This window comes from Melanerpes formicivorus, unplaced genomic scaffold (assembly GCF_026170545.1).
Source record: "Melanerpes formicivorus ecotype bairdi unplaced genomic scaffold, bMelFor1.0.p_v2 SCAF_25, whole genome shotgun sequence".
NCBI classification, from domain to species: Eukaryota; Metazoa; Chordata; class Aves; order Piciformes; family Picidae; genus Melanerpes; species Melanerpes formicivorus.
Genome location: NW_027142377.1, coordinates 3,655,529 through 3,675,937, shown reverse-complemented (window position 1 = coordinate 3,675,937; position 20,409 = coordinate 3,655,529). Strand labels below are relative to the sequence as shown.

The 20,409-nt window shown below is 44.1% G+C and overlaps 1 protein-coding gene across 1 annotated transcript; it reads right to left on the bottom strand.

The window, feature by feature from the left end:
* PLEK (pleckstrin) lies at positions 1–20,211 on the bottom strand. The gene is made up of 11 exons (XM_068153087.1): positions 20,107–20,211; positions 19,533–19,739; positions 17,314–17,432; positions 14,457–14,612; positions 11,187–11,368; positions 9,571–9,662; positions 8,682–8,866; positions 7,901–8,005; positions 6,428–6,511; positions 4,891–4,960; positions 1–4,042 (listed from the first exon to the last, which is right to left on the bottom strand). Exons 2-11 carry the CDS (start codon positions 19,567–19,569, stop codon positions 3,903–3,905), a joined length of 1,170 nt encoding a protein of 389 aa, XP_068009188.1. The 5' UTR covers positions 19,570–19,739; positions 20,107–20,211; the 3' UTR covers positions 1–3,902.
* Positions 20,212–20,409: the final 198 nt, after the last annotated feature.

Here is a 20,409-nt window from a genome sequence, read left to right as displayed (position 1 = left end):
TTAGAGGAGGAAAAAAAACACTGGCATTTATCATTTGTAATACAGTGAAGACTAAGACAAAGACAGAAGCAGTATCATTGCCCTGAAGAATTACCTGCAGCAGTGCACTAACAAACACAAATAAAACCTTTGTCTAAAAGAGGGATTTGACAGTACATACCAGATCATACCTCAGAGGTCTTAACTACTTTTTTCTCTTCTTTATGAAGGAACTTTGATTAAAGATTCCCCAATAAACTATTTTATTACTAACCCCACATTTTCAGTAGACATTTAATAACTTCTGTTAAATATTCTTTCAAATAAAAGAAACAATAACACACTGCCAAGAACAGCACCAACATAACTACACTTAAGCAACAAAATAGTACTAACCTTACCCTTCAGAAGAAAGCTGTAGCATAGGGAAGGTAAACAGCTCTTAGGAACCAGATCTAGAGACTCATTAAGAGAGAACTACTTCCATCTGATATGTTAATTGGTTTACAAAAAGTAACACCTGTGTCTGAAAGAGTATTGGGCAGCTGCAGTCTGGATGGATGTTGTTATTTCAGTGTATGTGTGTGCTTTTCTGTGTCCTGTTTCCTTTCCATAAGATAGAACTATAGAATTGTTTCAGTTGGAAAAGACATCTAAGATCATCACATCCAAAGGCCCGCCTGAGGTAAGCATGTCCTACAGTGCTGTGTCCACACATTTCTTAAACACTTCACCACTTTCCTGGGAAACCTATTCCAATGCCTGACCATTCTTTCAGGAAAGACATTTTTCCTATTATCCAACCTAAACCTCCCCTGGCAGTGATTCAGGCCATTTCCTCTCATTCTATCACCTGAAACTAGGCAGAAAGGCTGAACCCCCACCTCACTCCAACCTCCTTTCAGGGAGCTGTAGAGAGCAATGAGGTCTCCCCTCAGCCTCCTCTTCTCCAGACTGGTTTATTCTCTAGACTCTTCACCAGGTTTTTTTGCCCTTCTCTGCACCTGCTCCAGCAACTCAATGTCTTTCTGGTAGTGAGGGACCCAAAACCGAGCACAGCATTCAAGGAGCAACCTTGCCAGTGCCAAAAACCCCTTTAAGTCATGGAAGAAGGAGCTCTACCTGTACATGGGTGATTGCCTAATAAATGTTCTTGAAAATGACGTAGTAAGCACTGCAGTCACTCTTCCAGGGCAGGGGGCAATCTGCTCCATGTAAGATGTGGCAAGTCAAACACAAATCTAAGAGGATCTTTATAACAGATTATATGATACAAGTCTTCCAGCAAGTGACTACTATAAATACAGTCCCTCTGCACAACTGTTTATTTTGTTGTCCTTTAGCCTACAGAAAAAGGCTAATTCATGGTCTAAGTGAAAAAATGGAACTGATGTTTATGTAGTAATTGTTGAATGTTTAGAAGTGTGATTTTAAATAGCTTTGGGCTGAAAACAGATGGAAGAAGCAAGACACATCAAAGTCTGCTCTTCTATTTTTCCTCTTTCAGTGAGTAGTTCCTTGAACTAGCCCTGCTCCTTCTTCTCTTGTGCATTCAGGATATATGTGCCTCTTCTCTTTCATGCCTTCTGAGTACCTAGACTGGCCCCTACAAGCTCAAGATAGACTTGTGTTTGCTTTATAATAATGAATTTCCTTGGACAAGACCTATTTAGTACCTCTAGAAATTTTAATGCTATAAAAGTAACTTCCCCCCCCCCCCCACACCTTATAGGATGTCTTTGAAAACTAACCCCTAACCCTGGTCCTGTTTACCCCTTGTGAAGTGCTTATCAGAGAGAAATAGCTGTGAAATGTATTGGTTGGTTTGTCAAGCAAAATGGACTAGAGAACATTCACCTTGGAATTCAGAGCTAATTATTAATGTCAAGAAATGTGTGAAAACCTCACCTGGGAGAAAGGAAGAACAGTTTGGAGTCATCCCCAGTACCAATCTCAGGCAAATGCCTGCATTTGCAGCAGGAAACATAGGTAGGATGCTCTCAGACATATTTCCAATCTTCCCACTTCTGCCAAGAAGCAAAGACACCTACACACCCTTGTGAACTACCTGTGAGGTTAGACACCATATTGATACAGTCTGATACAAATATTAGAAGTCTTCCACAATGACACTTACTAGCATCATCTACAGAGGAAATACCTTTTATAGAGGGGGAGCTGTACAAGTTAAAAGGACAAGGTCAAAGACTAGCAAAAATTCTTAGTTTTATGAAAACTGGCAGTGGGATCTCTCCTTTGCTAAGCTGAGCAAGTTTCTGTTGTTTGACTGTGTGGGGTGCTGGTTTTTTCTATTTTCCTGTGCCACAGGGTATTTTTGGGTTACTGAGCTCCAAAACCAAAAATAAGCAGCAACCACAAAGCAATTATCAAGAAAGCAGGCAGAACAGTCAGTCTGTCTTTCTGTCATGAATCTCCCTTCCTCAGAATGACAGGCCAGGCTTCAGGGATCCTGTCAGCTTGTATAAGAGACAGGAAATGCCTGCCAGAAGCTGATTTCCTCTGGATGTCTTAAATGTACATGAGGATGCTGTCTCTGCCAGCCTGCTGCCCCTGCAGGGCTGTGTCTTCTTTGTGATAAGCAAAGGACTGAAGCAAAGGATCTTAAGTCTCATTATCTCATATACAGACACAATTAAACAGAATTGAGAAGAAGCTTTAACTCCAGATTTTTAGGCTGAAAAGATCTGAATAAGTATTCTTGAGGATAAGGCACCTTATTAGATCTGCCAACAGAATTGTCAGGTAAGTTTACTTGCACTCAGAAATATCAGTCTGCAACAGAACAGTCTACACAGAAAATGTGAATTATCTTTCAAGACCTGGTTCAAGTTTAAGACATAAAGTCTGATACATACAAATTTAGCAAAGGTCAAAATAAGATGACAAAGAAGTTGAACTGAGATTGCTTCACGCTTGAAATACTGGGAGAAAAGACTTTTCTTGCACAGAAGCTCATATCACCATACTGGTTCTCCCTAGTATCAGGCAGTAGAACAGGAGGAAATGACCTAGAATTGTGCCAGGGGAGGATTAGGTAGATGATTAAGAATGTTTTTTTCCTGAAAGAGTGGTCAGGTATTGGAACAGGCTGCCCAGGAGTGTGGTGGAGACATTGTCCCTGGAGGTGTCCAAAAAACCTGTGGACATGGCACTTTGGGACACGCTTTAATGGCTATGGTGTTCTCAGGTAGATGGTTGGACTTGATCTTAGAGGTCTTTTCCAACCAAAACAATTCCATGATTCTGTGACCACTGTCACTAAGTTGTATTTGCTTTCTGCACAGTGTTTCCACAGTTATCAGAGTTCATCCCTTCCTGAACACTGAAGATCATACAGGAGTGGATTAGGGTTCCAACTGAGCTGGTTTCTTTCCTTACTTCTGTGGCGTTCCTTGTGTAGGTGACCAAGGCAGTAGAAAGATCACTAGCTGGTAAAGGAGGAAGTGTAACATTTGTCTTGGGAAAACTGCAATATCTGAAGATACTGAACCACAACACTGAATGGTGGGTGACAAGTTGAGGTCTTCACTTCCAGTCAGTGACATGACTCTGCCCTCTGTTAATGGTGAATTCTTATTATCAGCTGTAGCAGCAGGGAGGGTGTAAGGTACAAACTTCCCAAGGTAGGCTGATTACTCCAAGAAGCACACACTACTATGGCATGTTCTATGCTATAGTTTAGTAATGTTTAGTAAATTATTACCATAACACAAGTGAAAAAGATGTTAGTTTGTTAGTGCCTGCTACAGAACTGAAGCTTTTTATCCACCCTCACCCCTACCCACAAGCCTTAGAGGATGACTTTCTGGATGATTTTGCTTCTTCCCAGTGAAATTGTAAGTATCTTGTTTTGTTCAGAGTAACTAATTTCAGTTGTCTGTATTCTCACTGGCAGATCATCCTCACTTTCCAGTCCTAGAAACAGCCTGGATTGCTTTGATCCATTCTGTTCGCTCTGCAGGTGAGGCTGCTTGCAAGTAATAGTGGGTATCGTTTGCTGTGATGATTTCAAAGAGGATGTTCTCAGCATCACACTTCTTGGCTAGAGGGAAGAAATAACAAAGTCAGCAATGAAAGAATGGAGTCTTGAATTTACAGTGTTCCTGCCCTTACATGCTGTAAGGAGATTCCTTTCCTCTCCACAGCTGCCTGACCAGACCTTGCAAGCAAACTGCAAGATTTGGTCCATGAGATAGGTCTCTCTCTTGGAGAAACAACCCAATAATTCTGCATGTTTCACCTTCACAAGTCTCTGGTTGGTTGACCTCCAGTACTAGAAGGGTCTGCAATCCTGCAGACAGCTCATATTCCCCAAACCTTCCCTGTGCCTTGCCAGCTACAAATCCAAGTTTAAGTTCATGTCACATCCATAATCTCTGGTTGTTTCCTTGTCTGCTAGCAGAGCCTACACAGGTGCAGAGAGGCCAACAGACTTTTCTACTGGGTATGACGGTCTGATTCCCTTGTGGAGAAGAGAATGCATGGAATGAGTCTTTCTTGTTCCTTGCTCAGCTGTTGCTGTTCACCCCACTTGTAGTTTTGGGAGGGAACAGCATGTTGGCATAACCATTTCTAATGTGAAGCTTCTGTTGCACATCCATGAACTAAATGGGCAAATTCAGCTTACTTTGTCTCAGGCCAGTTATCCTAACATAGGGATGGTGCCATCCTTTTGGCAAGTCTTCTCTGAACATCTGACAAAACACAAGATTGCCCGTTGCCAGCTTGACCACAGTAACCTTCTCCAGCAAGAGAGAGTAGTTACTGGAAGAATTATTACTGAATTATTGCACACAGGTAACTTTTAAGTAAAAAACACTTCTGATTTCAGGCAGATTGAAAGAATGCATCAAAAACTTATTGCACAGCTCATTCAGTATGGTTCCTTACAGTCTGGCATATCTTCCACTGCTGTCACCACACAGCCTCTCAAGTGAATGGCTCCTAGTGGCTCTTCTCCCTAGTGGGGACATGAAATCAGAATGAAATGCCACATTTCTGAAACTGTTCATGTGTTAGTATCTGTCTGCAACTCCAGAATGGAAATAAAAACATTTGCTAGCTTAATATGTCCCTGGGGAAACCAGGTGATCCTCATCTAGTGTGTGGCATGGAGGTGGGGGGGTTGTGGTAAGGGAAAGACCTGCAAATAAATAGGAAACCTCTTTTGAGATTTGTAATTCAGGACCTGCAGAGCACTTAGGATGTCTTGAACAAAGATACAGGAAGAATATAAGCCTTGTGCCAACTATAACTTTTTAAATGATGTCATCACTAGAAATAATATTTTTTTAAAATGGATTAGTTAAAAAAAATCAATTGATCTTAGAAGTATTTTTTCCAAGCCACTATACCTTTATTTACAGTTTGGCCTCTTGTGCTCTTCAGGACTGTGACAGTCAAAGAACAGGTGAAGATGCATTTTTGTTGGCCTAAGTTTCAAAGAAGCAACCCCTGTGAGCTGACACACCTCAGCCAGGAGTGAGAAGGACAAGCTGGGGACCAGGAGGTCAGAAACTCCTCAGTGTTGATTCTCACAGTGTGCCATGGCTGCCTCTGCCAGGTGTGACAGGCACAGCATAAAGCCCCTGTAACCACAGTAGCACTGCTCCTGCTGTAGTGCAGTGTGAAATAAAACTCTAACATGTGCTCTGTGGGACAGGTTTTGCCAATGGCCACACTCCTTTCTTTCTTAGGGCAGGGTCTGATCCATTAGAATTACACACAAAGTGGAATGCCATGTCTCAGCCTGACACAGAAAATACCTCAGTTATAAACTGCAGGAGGACTGCACTGTGTTCATTTGTGCTTCCTCTGAGGAGGCCTCTGTGGCCTTTGAGCATCTGAAAAGGGCCTATAAGAGGGACTTTTTAAGGTGTCAGGGAGTGACAGGACTGGGGGGGAATGGAGCAAAACCAGAAATTGATAGATTCAGATTGGATGTTGGGAAGACATTCTTCACCATGAGGGTGATGAGACACTGGCACAGGATGCCCAGGGAGGTGGTAGAAGCCTCACCCCTGGAGGTTTTTAAGGCCAGGCTGGATGTGGCTCTGGGCAACCTGATCTAGTGTGAGGGGTCCCTGCCCCATGGCTGGGGGGTTGGAACTAGATGATCCTTGAGGTCCCTTCCAACCCTAACAATTCTATGATTCTGTGACTCATTTTATCTAAGGGAGAGCACAGATGAACTCTAATTAATCACAGATGAGGAAGAGAGACCAGGTCTGAGTGGCATTCACCACCCTGAGTTGGCAGCCCCAGAATCCATCCTTCCCTGTGCTTTTCCAAAGGTTGGCTAGGCCACGTGAGAACACACACTTGCTTGGTCTTCCCCATCACACATTCCCATGCAAATAATCCATTCAGGTATTTTAACAGTGTTGGCTTTACAAAAAATCAGGGAAACAAACCAAGTGTCTCTTACCCCAGCAGGATCATAGTAGTGAAGATATGCAGGGTCCTCTCTTAAAACAAACTTCCTCACTTTCCAGTTCTTCCTCCGATGTCCCTAAGAAAATGTGAAAAGAGGAATGTTGTGACCTGCTTTGCCTGTGAGTGCTTGCAGTCAGCCAACCCTTGCAGAAAGGTACCTTGAACTATTGGCAAGAATGAGTTGAAGACCTTTCTCTCCCTGCAAAGACAAGCACCACAACCACCAAAAAATAAAAGCTTATCTGGCTTAAGCACCTTGAAGAGGATTCATGGATGAGAAGACCAAACAGAAATAACACCACCTTCCAATATGGAGGTAGATGCCTCTTTGCCTGTTTTCAAAGCTGAAATGATGGGTGGGGAAAATCTAGATCTGCTGAAAGCATGCTCAGCAGAAGCAGTGACACATCCAAGCAGTCATCCCCAACTCAGTGAGAGTGACCAAATCCAGATTAACACTGGTGGAAGGCTGTCATGAATCACTTCCTCCCAGCATTTCAAAATATTAGTTTCTCAATTAATTACACTCTTTGCAAGGAAGCTCTTCCTAGCTAGGCAGATGTGAATGTGATGGAGTAAAAGTTAGCAGAAAGACATGGATCTAATATTTTCCTTTGCTTTTGAGTAATCTGACTGAGCAAGAGAAATAGAAGTGAGCACCACCAAAAAGCTTAGACTCCCAAGGAATATTTTAACAGTGGAGGTTCAGACCTGATGTTAGAAAACATTTCTTTACAGACAGGGTGGTCAAACATGGGAACAGGCTTCCTAGAGAGGTGCCCCATGTCTGTCAGTGTTTAAGAGGCATTTGGACAATGCACTTAGTAACATGCTTTAGCCTTTAGTCAGCCCTGGAGTGGTCAGGCAGTTGGACTAGATGTGTTGCAGGTCTCTTCCAACTGAACTATTCTTTTCATTGAAGAATTCTGGTCTTGCTTTCACTTCACTAATATCTCCTTGCAATGGCCTCAGAAAGTAAGGATCTTACCATGATGTACTCTGTGCTGCTGAAAGTTTTGTTGGGAAGGAGGGTGTACAGTTGTGTCCTGTCTTACAGGTGGGACAGGATCAAACATTAGTGACTGAAGAGGATCCTTTGCTCAGGTATGATGGCCTATGAAATCTGGAAACTGAATACAGTTTTTTGTCCAGAGGGACTCTAGATTGGAAGCCGTTTTACCTGAGTTCAGTTCTGCATTTTACCATCACATCTCCTGCTTTAGCATTCTTTCCTAATTAAAACTATAAATTGTCTTCTTTTTTAGTAAGAACAATAAAAACTTGTAATACTGGGCCATGCTACAGCTCTTTGTACAAAGGCAAGAGGGACAGAGATAAAACCTGTCAAGTGTAGGGGTGGCATAGGCTGGTTGCTCTCTTCTGAAAAGCTTTTAGGTGTAAAAGTGTAATCTTGTACCCTGGCAACATCATCCCAGTGACAGGATGGAACACCTGTAATACTGACCTGTTTCAGCAAGCACCCTTGTTTGACTATTATGCCTCTGAATTCTTCTTTCAGGACCACATCATCATCACTAGAATTTCCCTCGCAGAAAAAACCACTGTCTGGCTGCACAAACACAAGAGAAATGTCAGATGCTACACAGCTGCTGCATGTTTATGTACATGTACAAACCTCACTTCTCTTTGGCTTCCCTTCACCTTGCTTTTTGCCACCCAGAAGAGCAACCCTTTTACTAGAAAAATCTCCCAGTGAAGTCGAGGTACCAATATGAAACAATAAATTAGAAAGACTGGGTAGGACATTATGGTTATTGAGGGATATTAGAGACCTTGGTTTCTCTGCTCACTGACAAGCTGTGTGTGTGCACACCAGCTGAGTCAGATTTGATGGCTCTACACAAAAATGAGTTTGTAGATTGTGCCACTCTGAGAAGCCTCATGGTGATGAATTACTTGCTTCCCTTACACTGAATCACCAAGGGAACTGACAGTTAAATTTGCTAAATTCTGGTCACTGGTGAAATTACCAGGAACAAAGTTCAATTTAAAAAGAATCCTGCTCAACTTCAGCATGCAGTTCACACTTGGAAGGGTGACAGACAAAAAAACCCAAAACCCTGCTTACAAAAAATTAAGTGAGCCAGTTCATTCTGACTAACATGTAAGGAAAAGCAATTAACATCTCAATCTCCCCCAGGACTCAAGAAACCCAACAAGAAGCCTGAGAAATGTAAAACATCAGGAAATCTGGGAGAATACAAGAAAGAGGATGGAATACTCACAAAGTAGTAGTAGGCATCGTAGAGATCTAAGAAGGGAGTGTCTGACAGTCCCTCAGCAGCAGCCTTGGAGGTATCCCCTGCAGGCTGTAGGTAACCTTCACTCAAGAGGGAAGAAGCAAGCATGAGACCTTCTTTACGATTTCGGATGGAGTTGCTAGACACCAGCCAGTCAATCACAGAAGTACCTGATCACAGAGGAGCAAATAATATCAGAGAACAAACAAGACAGACACAAAGAAGCCTAAAATCGCACAGGCAACAAGCCTACTCTATCTATTCATCAATGTCCTGAAAGATGTTCTTAGTGACAGCGCAGAGAGCTAATCTGGAGAGGTGCCTAGGTCATCCAATGAGGTACAGCAAATCCCACTGATAGCAGGGGCCAGTACAACACTTGAACACTGTTTCTGAGGGGAAAGAGAGCTGGGAGGGGATGCAGGGCTGAGCTGGGAAGCCAGATGGACTGGGGAAGTATGAAGGAAAATCAAACCTGACACAGTGCTGTCACAACAGGGTGACTTTGTGCTTCAGCACCAAGAGATTTGACTCAAAGCAGCACAAGAATTACAATGTGACAGTTTGTTGAGGAAAAACTCAGAAAGAAAGAATTTTTCTGGAGCTAAGTGTTTCATGCAACTTTCTACAACAATCTACTTCAATCTTTCTGGCACTGATTAAATTTCTCCCTCCTTTCTTGCTTTCCATGGCCCTAACTTGTTCAAGCTTCATCCTTTGAGCACCTTCTGTACTGGTCAAGAAACTATCTGCCAGGTTTTCTCCTCAAACTTCTCTGTCCTTTACAGAGCTTAGAGCTGTTTTATCTATCTTTAGTCTCTCAACTCTGTGCTCCTTTTTGTATTGTATGCAAAGGAGGGACAAGAGCTTTTACCTGTAAAGCAGTGATTGAACACTTTTTTATCTTTTTCCAGCTTCAACTCCTTTATTCCCTTTTCAGGATCTTTCATCGAGAGGTACAAAGCACTGCGCATAAAAAAACCCCAAGACACAGAAACTGTGAGCAAATAAAAAGCTTTCACCACTTCATACAATAATCATAGAATCATAGAACAGTTTGGGTTAGAAAGGACCTTAAAAAATAACTAATTCCCATGGGCAGGGACACCTTCAACTAGACCAGGTTGCTCAAGGCCCTGTCCATCCTGGCTTTGAACACCTCCAGGGAAGGGGAATCCACGACCTCCCTGAGCAACCTGTTAGTGTCTCACCACCCTCACTGTAAAGAATCTCTAACATCCAGTCTACCATTCTCAAACTTCAAACCATTCCCTCTCACCCTATCACTACAACTCCTTGTAAAAAGTCCTTCCCTAGCTTTCTTGTAGGCCCCCTTCACAGGTTTCGCTGGTATATTGCTCTCTGTAGAGGTACAGCATGGCTAAGTTTAATCTCCTGAAAAACTTGGGTTGTAGGGCCTGGAGGCCCCATTACATCATTGTAAAAGCTTCAGGAGTGTAACAAGGAGTGCACAAACAGCTCACCACACCACTGTGTTTCTGAGAACAGAATAACTTGTGGTGACTGGTGTGAACAGAGGAACACTCCCTGAGGCAGCTTCACATGGCCACACAGCCCTGGTGCCAAGAAAGGAGCTTGCTGCTTCACACTATGCTGCCCCAAAGGTCCTTGGCTGAGCAGAAAACCTGTCACTGTCACACCCCCAAAGCCTGCACACTCTGAGAGACCCTAAGAAATGTTGGTAAACCACAGTGTAACTTCCTTCCTCCCACACACTTTTCACTTGCTCAGAATTCCAACTCCTTTAAGCTATATAGTGACAAGAAGGGCAAGTATTAAATGTCACAGGCCATGCCTTTTGGCTTTTTAGTCAGGGTGATCCTCTGCTGGAGCCTGTGAAGTCAGATTTAGTTGGATCTTGGCCCTGTATAGTTTCATTGCCTTGTAAAGAGGATCACTTGTATTTTGGTATTTACTGCTAAGAGGCAAAAATAAGTCATCCTTAATTTTTTTTTTCAGTACTGACAAACAGTTGGCTTCCTGTACCCTTTATCTCTTCTCCCTTTGCTAGTTCCAAGTTCTCTGGCAGGCACTACTCTCCCCTCACCATCCAAAAAATAGGCTAATAGCAGCACTTCTCTGGAAAGCAAACAATATGTTTCAAATCTTCTTTGCAATAAATTACATCTTGTATAAAAAATGCTTCTCCTGGTATAATCACACTTTGGCTGGAGTCTCCTTTTGCACTGCAGTGTGCTCAGAAATCTCCTTATCAGCAAAATACTTTGGTAAATAAGCATGCTTTGGTAAAAGATGATGTACTGAAAATGACCTTCCCAGTTCTGTTGCTAGCTCTTTTCTGCCACGTTGTGTGCTCTGAAACTGTTAGTCATGAAGAAAAGACTCAGAGGGAGACCAGAGTGGTAGGAAGGACACATGTGCTCATAGCTCTTCCAGAGCAAGGTTACATGTCTCTCATGCTGCCTGCAGATGGAAGTAAAAGGGAGAAGCAGAGCTAGGAGAACAAACCTCAGATTGATTGTCTCAGGCAGTCTGATAGACTTTCTTGTGGACTTTCTGGCAAACCTTTGGCCTCCATCTATGCAGTGAATTGCTTTCTTGATGTCCCGTACCCAGGCATCTCTCTCCTCCAGGTAGGCAGCTTGAAAGAAGTGGTCCTGCTGCTTGGCTGCAGTGAGCTTGAAGACAAACTGCAATGATAAGGGATGTATTTTTCAAGTTACTTTGGTGTAGTCAGTTGAGTGTGATTGACTTTGTATGACCAAAGTGTACAGCCTGCCTGTGCCTAAGGGACTGTGGAAGGTGCCTTCCAGCCACAGTTGCATTAAAAACACCCTGAGGACACACATGAACAGGTAGTGCAGGTAATTGACTCTTTTACTACTTCCGTGTGAGCAAGCCTGACATTGTCAGTAGAGACCAGAGGAGTTCTCAGATCAAAAGAAGTGTGACCAGCAGGATGAGGGAGGAGATTCTCCCCCTCTGCTCTGCTCTCATGAGACCCCCACTTGGAGTACTGCATTCAGTCCTAGAGCCCCCAATACAAGAAGGATATTGAACTGTTGGAGAGGTTCCAGGAGAGAGCCATGAAGATGATCAGGGGGCTGGAGCACCTTCCCTGTGGGACAGGCTGTGAAACTTGGGGCTGTTCAGCCTGGAGATGAGAAGGCTCTGGGGAGAATTTATAGTGGCCTTACAGTACCTGAAGAGAGGCCTACAAAAAACCTGGGGAAGGACTTTTTACAAGGGCTTGTAGTGAAAATATGAGGGTAGATTTAGACTGGAGATTAGGAAGATATTCTTCACAGTGAGGGTGGGGAGATGCTGGAGCAGGTTGCCCAGGGAGGTTATGGATGCCCTCTCCCTGGAAGTATTCAAGGCCAGGTTGGAGAGGGCCTTCAGCAACCTGGTCTAGTGAAAGGTGTCCCTGCCTATCATGATCTTTAAGGTTCCTTCCAACTCAAACCATTCTATGATTCCATGACAGAGCTGCTGGTTTTAACTTTTGTTGGCAAATTCCACACAGCTGAAAGTCTGAAGTGCCCAGCCTCTGCAGGCTTACATTGGGTGCAAATTTGTGGTCAGTCTGAAGGGGGAAAAAACCCAACCCACATCATGTTGCTCAGCTGCTGATTCACAAGGGAATAAAAGGTCACAGTCACATTGGAGAGTAGTGGAACACATCTGCAGCCAGGAAAACCTTTAAGGGCTTGGTAGGGAGATGATAAATTCATCCTTTGGCTACACCTTATGATCACTAGCTATCTAAACACACTAGTAGCAATGGAATGACTGTATTCCCCCAAAATGAGAAAAGACCTTTTAATGACAGTTACAAGCACACAAGAAATAACACCAACCTGGAAGAAAAAAAAGCCACAAAGTTCACAGTGATCTCATTTTCATCTAGTGATCTTTTGGGTGGAAAATCTGGATCTAGTTACTCAGGCAAGAGGGTTTCCACTTCCTCTAAAACACAATCCCCCACTATAAAGGCAACTGTAATTTGTTCCACAGTTGCATTAGAATAAATAGACCGAGTACTGGCTCAGCAGGCATCTAAAACTGACATGCTAATCAGCAAGCAAACAGCACTCACTGGGAATTGGAACCTCACTCTGTGCACTTATCATAGAATCACAGAATTGTTTCAGCTGTAAAGAAGACCTCCACGATCATCAAGTTCAACCTTCAGATTAACCTCAACACAGCCATGAAACCATGTCCCAAAGTGCCATATCCACACATTTCTTCAACACCTCCAGGGGCAGTGACTCTGCCACCTCCCTGGCAACCTATTCCAGTGCCTGACCACTCTTTCAGGAAAGAATTTTTTCCTAATATCCAATCCAAGCCTTCCCTGGCACAATCTCAGGCCATTTCCTCTTGTCCTATCTCCTGATACTAGGGAGAAGAGACCAACCCCCATCTCACTCCAGCCTCCTTTCAGGAAGTTACAGAGAGCAATGAGATCTCCCCACAGCCTCCTCTTCTCCATAATGAACAACTCTAGTTCCCTCAGCCTCTTCTCATAAGACCTGTTCTCCAGACCCTGAAACTGTCACAACCCTTCACCAGCTTTGTTGCTTCAGCACCTCAATGTCTTCCTTGTAGTGAGGGGCCCAAAACAGAACACAGTATTCAAGGTGCAGCCTAGTACAGAGGGACAATCACTTTCCTACTGCTGCTGGCCACACTATTCCTGATCCAGGCCAGGATGCTGTTGGCTGTCTTGGCCACATGCACTGATCATGCTGCTGACTCATGTTTGGCCAGATGTCAACCAGCACCTCCAGGTCTTTTTCTGCTGGGCAACTTTCCAGATACTCTGCCCCAAGCCTGTAGCATTGCACAGAGTCGTGTGACCCAAGGGCAGGACCTGGCACTTGGCTTTGTTAAACCGCATACACCTGACCCTGGCTCACTGATCCAGCCTGTCCAGATCCCTTTACAAGTCTTCCTATCCTCAAGCAGATCCAACACCCCCACCCAATTTATTGTCATCTGCAAACTTACTGAGGGTACCCCTCAACCCCCTTGTCCAGATCATCGATAAGGACATTAAAGAGAACCAGTCCCAGTACTGAGCCCTGAAGGACAGCACTAGTGACTTGCTACAGAGATCCCAAATGCGTAGGCGACATTTGAACTACTTTCTCTAAAGGACTTTCAGTTTTTGCTCTCTCTTTCCCTGAGTGAAGAACTGACTCTTATTCACTTGCAAAAGCCTTACAAGTAACAATGTTGTGTGCAACGAACGCAGATTACATGAGTGTGAAGTGTGTGGGGTTGGGTAGTTACCAAATGGCAATAAAAAGGTTTGGAATTACAGCTTTCATTGTGTCACAGCATTTATCTCCTTCCAATCTCAGCAAGCCAGTTGTTCTTTGACAATAAAGAAATGCTTCCACTGCTCATGAAAGTTTCCCACACCTTTATTCCAAGGCAGATAGAGTTATGTTCAACACAGCAGTTACACCATTCAGCTGCTAAGTGTCCTCACAAAAAAACATAGTTCTGCTCTCTGACAGACTCAGATTTAAAAAAGTAAACTAAAAAAGAATCACTTTCTGAAATGCTCCTCTTGAAGTCTTCTGCATTTTTCCTGAGCAGTCACATCTTAAAGTACTACACAAGTCCAAGCTTGCATGTGACCTTCTAAGACAAGTGAGAGTCTCCACTAGATATAAAGAAACCATCAGCCTTTTGGCCCTTCAGTGCCTCCAGGAGTCTAAGTATACTGTCAATGATTGTTATATAAAACCAGAAAGTACTCACCATTCTTTTGCCAAAGTCTTGGCAGGGGCTGTTAATAGAGCTTCCTTTGAGTGGGACCATCCCTTTGGGGCTGCTGTCGGCCTTCCGCTTGTAGAATTCAATTCCATCTTCTAAGAGCACAACCCACATTGGTTTCCAGGTATTGAACATGCTGCCCTGCATCAATACATCACTCTGTAGATTATGTTCAATAGATCACTCTTCACATGATAGCCACTGAAGATATGACCTTCCAGAGAGTGACTGACACTACAATAACTGTAGTTAGTGCCTCAGCTGGAATATACTACAAGCATATCCATCTTAACTATGCAGTTCCAAACCACTCTTGTTATTCTTCTGACCACCATTAACTTCCTCTCACAGTCATCCCAGCCATGAGTTTTCCAAAATCACACTGCCTGTCCCTGTAGATGTTTATTTTCAGTATCACTCAACAAGATGACATACTGGCAATCTTATGAATAATCCTCACTATTTCTGGGTGTGAGCTAGCACAGTTGTATTGTCTCAGTAACTTGGGCATCCTGTGCAGTATTTAGGACTTGGTGCCCCAAGACAGTCAGTCGTTGAGGCTTGGCTGTCTGATAAAAAAGCACACACCTCAGAGGATTTCTAGACATCTAAGAACAAACTGTAAGATTAAGGGCTGGATGATGTAAATCTCCAACTGCTGTGGTGGGGAAGTGAGATGCCTCATTTCATCTTTTAAAAGCTCTTACTTCCTATTCTCGAAGCACAGCTATTAGATGCAAGAAATACAACAGTAAAGGCAGAGCCAAATCCTGTGTGGAACACAAAGCAAATCTCTTAGGGACTCAGAGGGGAACCACTTAGTCCTCTGTGTCAAGTATGATTAACCTCTAGAATTACTAAGACTGTTGCATTCTAAACTGGATGACCTCTCCAATCCTGCAAATTAAAAAATGGTCACAGTTCCAGATATCCAAGTGACTTACTGCTCATCAAAGAAACATTTAGATATGCTGAATACCAACAGCTCTTCTGAAGAGTTACCAAAGCACAGCCAGCATTTGTAGGCTCTAAGTCAGAGGCCATGCTTCAGATATATTATTTCTCTAGCTGTTCCTGTTACAAAGAGAGACTTAAATTTACCACCCCTCACCTCTGCAGGCCTCACTGGAAAGAACACTACCTACCCCCACTGCCTGGGGGTTTTCTGGAAACCCAGCTGAACAAGGAACTACAGAAAGTCTCATCTGGGTACCACACGTGGGTTGACTGCAATCTTCTTTTGAAATTTGTGTTTTAACAACCTTTGGTTTCACTTTACAGGCATAAAGGAGAGAAGGAGAGTACATAATTAGCAAGTGAAGTTAATGAATCAGAATCAGACTTGTCCTTGCTGGCATCTCTTGTTGTGGAAATCCCAGCAGCCTGACTGATGTATCAAATACCTAGTACTCATCTGATGAATAACTTCTGCTTCTTTTGCCCTCTGGCCCTTACTCTATCATACTGTTTCTCCCCACCACTAGCATAAGGTCACATCTGTAAAGAGCAGAGCCACAATCGAGACTGTTCTAGGAAACTGGCACAATTCCAACTTCCCTCTTGCCATTGCAGCAATATCCAGCAGCAACTTCAGCACACAGACTTTTTGGCAACCTAGCACCCACAGGATTGTGAGAGACTCACACTGGCACATCTATATGCATCTTCTCCCTGGCACATCCAGCCAGGCACAGTTTGGGATGGCCTCAGTGTCTAAATTCCCAGCCATTGCCCCATCAGAGGAATACAAATCATCATTCCCTGTACTCTATACCTCAGGCCAGAGTTCTGCAGTCTGCACAGTTGGAATTTGTCTCTCCCCTCCTTCATGACAGTATCACTGCAGCTTTGTGATTAATCTATCATAGAATTGCTTTGGTTGGAAAAGACCTCTAAGCTCATCGGGACTGACCATCAAGCTAACACCACAATGGCCATGAAACCACATCCCAAAGTGCCGTGACCACAGGTTTCTTGAACATCCCTAGGGACAGTGACTCCACACCACCCCCCTTGGAAGCTTGTTCTGGTGCCTTACCAGAATTCAGTAGGTGCCTTACCTTATTCAGTAGATAAATTTTTCCTAATATCCAACCTAAACCTCCCCTGGCAGAGTTTCAGGCCATTTCCTCTCATTCTGTCACCTGATACAAGGAAAAAGAGACCAACCCCCACCTCATTCCAACCTCCTTTCAGGGAGGTGTAGAGACCAATGAGGTCTTCCCTCAGCCTCCTCTTCTCCAGACCAAAAAACTCCACTTCCCTCAGCTGCTCCTCACAAAACCTCTTCTCCAGACCCTTCACCAGCTTTGCTGCCCTTCTCTGGACATGGTCTAGCACCTCAATGTCTTCCTTGTAGCAAGGGACCCAAACCAGAACACAGTATTCAAGGTGCAGCCTCACCAGTGCCAAATACAGGGACATAATCGCTTCCCTACTCCTGCTGGCCACATTATTCCTTATACAGGCCAGGTTGCTGTGGGCACACACTGGCTCAAGTTCAGATGGCTGACAACCAGCACCTTTCCACTAAGGGTTTGTTAGTTTGCTTAATAAAAAGTTTTGATCCAAAGATACATCTGAGATATGTGCAAAATGCCTTATGTAGCACTCTGGCAAGACACAACTGCTAGTAAGTACCTCTATAATCATTAACACCATGTTGGTTTACTGCTAAAGGAATTCTGTTCTTTTGTCTTTTCTTTTTGAAATAAATAAATAAATAAATAAATAAATAAATATCCTTTTTTAATAGTTAAAAGCAGAGCATGTTTCCCTACCCCTCCCCAACCTGCTGGGAGTTAGTTACCTCCTCCACTTGAGGCCCCGACTGCCCACTTACCTTCTTAACCAAGTAGCCTTCCCTTATGCGCCTTGGCTCTCGCTCCATGCCTCCGGCAATCCTGCTCCCAGGTCTACCAGCACTGGCAGCAAAGTTCCTCCGGCAGCAAGGTCTGTGTGCTGGTGTTTTTACAGTACAGCTGTGTCACTTACACAAGTTCCTCTGACTGCTAATCACATGAAAACAAGCCTATTTCCTCTTACAGGGTGATAGGGAAACGCAGGAAGCATGCATGTATTTATAGTTTGCCTCTGACAGAACAAGTAGCAGCCTGAAAAAATGCTCTGCCATGTCAAATACAGACAGCCCTGATGACATGGTCCTGTGAAATTAAATAAGCATTCCAGGGCTCAATCCCTGGGAATCTGTGACCAGCAGGATCAGTGATGTGATTCTCCCCCTCTACCTTGCTCTGGTGAGACACCACTTGGAGTACTGCACCCTGCTCTGGGGCCCCCAGCACAAGAAAGACATCAAGCTGTTGGAGTGGGTCTGCAGGAGGGCCACAAAGATGATCAGAGGGCTGGAGTATGTCCCATATGGGGATAGGCTGAGGGAGTTGGAATTGTTCAGATTGGAGAAGAAAAGGCTCTGGAGAGACCTTATAGCAGCCTTCCAGTACCTGACGGGGGACTACAAGAAAGCTGGGGGTGGTACTTTTTACAAGGGTTTGCAGTGATAGGATGAGGGTGAATGGATTGAAGCTGGAGGAGAGTAGATTTAGACTGGAGATTAGGAGTGGTGAGACACTTGAACAGGTTGCCCATGGAGGCTGTGGATGCCCCCTCCCTGGAGGTGTTTAAGGCCAGGCTGGACAAGGCCTTGAGCAACCTGGGCTAGTGGAAGGTGTCCCTGACCATGAGAGGAGGTGGAACTAGATAATCTTTCAGGTTTGTCCAAACCAAACTATTCTATGGCTCTATGACCTGCAAACATATGAACTCTGGCACAGCAACAAACAGGGTGGTGAAACATGTTGCTGCTTGATGCCTGCCAAAAGGATCTCAAGCCAGGCATCCAACTCACTGCTTCTGTCACCCAATCTTTGACATCTCACTGGCAGTGGGTGAGGTGAGCACTTGAGATCTGGCATTGCGCTGGTTAATGGCCATGCGCCCTCTGCTGATACAAGAAATCTGTTTACCAGACTTGGTCAGGTTTGGGAGATTTGCTGCTGGCTCCCAAAGTGTTTAGCTGTCCAACAGAGGAGTGCCACAAAGATGATCAAAGGGCAGAAGCACCTCCACCGTGGGGACAAGCTGCAAGAGCTAGGGCTGCTCAGCCTGGAGAAGAGAGTGCTTGGGGAAGCCCTATAGCAGCCTTCCAGTACCTGAAGGGAGACTACAAGAAAGCTGGGGAAAGGAATTTTTACAAGGGCTTGTAGTGATAGGATGAGATGGAATAGATTTAACTTGAAAGAGGGTAGATTTAGGTTGGACATCTTTCCTATAAGGGAAAAGTACACTTTTTTTCCCCCCTTGGTTTGATAACCCAAAAATACAGGTCATAGTCAATGTCAGCTCAAATGGAATAGCTTTCACTGCATGGATGGAAGTCAAACTATCCCTTTGTTAGTTGCCTTGGAGCCATAATGCTCCAGAGCACAAAGTGAGCATTAGAGACCACGACCTGGCTCACAGTTATCTCTTCCTTCTATCTCATCTGCTGCCCCTCAGATCTGAGAAAAAAGAACCCCCTTCCCCAGCTGGATGGGCTTGTGGAGAACAAAGACAAAAGAATCTGCCAGTATTATCCTCCCTGCAGGCAGCCTTTCCACAGGTTTTCCTGCTCACCTGCTCCTGCTGATTCAGTGTTTGTGCTGAGTCAGGATGACAGGGCTCTACACAATAAATGTATGATATGTAATTTATGATATGTAATGTCTGGGGACAGATCCTCTCCAACAGAACATCTATATGACCTTACACTCAAAAGTGGTTTACTGTGAACAGAAAAGCATGCTGACTCCATGATTTCACAAAAGCTCAGTTTCTCATTTACCCTTGAGGGTGGGAAATGCAATTCTAGACACAGTGGCACCAAGCCAATAACTCCAGAAATTACCATTAGCTATTTAAGCAACTTGGTGTCAAAGTATCAAATTACCCCTATCCAATATTAGGTGGAAGCAACTAATTCTATAGCACTTCTTTGCTCTATATTATTTCTATTTCATCTTCAAAGCCCAGCTGCTCCTTTTGCCCTTACACCCCACATACCTGGAACAATCCTTTTAACACTGAGGTTTGGTTTCATTTGTCACACCTCACCAGAGAGAAATCAGCACTTCATCTTCCCCAGGCAGAAACACACTTTTCAGCTAAAGCATTCATAGGAGGCAAAATGGTCCTTAATCATACAGTGGCCATGGCAGGTGTGAAGGACAGGCTGGATTGCTGATTCATGTCTTCCTTGTGCAGCCATTCCTAAAAAGCAGTAGCAGGCATAAGAGAGGGGAAGAGGTAGAGGAAACAGCCTCAAGTTGTGCCAGGGGAGGTTTAGGTTGGACATCAGGGACAATTTCTTCCCCGGAAGGGTTGTAAAGCCCTGGACCAGGCTGCCCAGGGGAGTGGTGGAGTCCCTATCCCTGGTGAGGTTTAAAAGCTGTGTAAATGTGGTGCTGAGGGACATGGTTTAGGAGTGGACTTGGCAGTGCTGGGTTAATGGTTGGACTTTATAATCTTAAAGGTCTTTTCCAACCTAAACGATGATGTGGTCGTTGCTCTCCACACAGGGGAGGACAGAACTTTGTCTGGAGAAAGTAACTGCATTGCAGAAACCTCTGGAACTTACCCTGTTCTGCCCATTTCTCTCTGAAGCAGGTAAAGCTGCATGATGCTGGATTGGCAACATTTACCACAACTGCACCATCTGCCACAGAGCAGTTTACTGGTGAGTGATCTGTTCATGTGCAGGAGATCTTGCTGCTGCTTCTCTCCCGAAAATTTTGAGGTTTTCCTTCTACTTCAGGGCCCACTACTGCAAGCATTAAAAAACACATATTATGATTATGAACCACATTTATCTGAGCAAGGGAACTACCTGAGAGATGGACGTACAAATTGGAAGCACATGTTTGCAAATAAAGGTGTCAGC

Coding starts and splice junctions, on each gene's coding strand:
- PLEK (XM_068153087.1), bottom strand. CDS start 19,569: ATGAAACCAAACCTCAGTGTTAAAAGGATTGTTCCAG. Junction 17,433..19,532: donor TGTTAAAAGGATTGTTCCAG/GTATGTGGGGTG, acceptor TAAAAACACCAG/CACACAGACCTTGCTGCCGG. Junction 6,512..7,900: donor AAGGGTGCTTGCTGAAACAG/GTCAGTATTACA, acceptor ACATTTTCTTAG/GGACATCGGAGGAAGAACTG.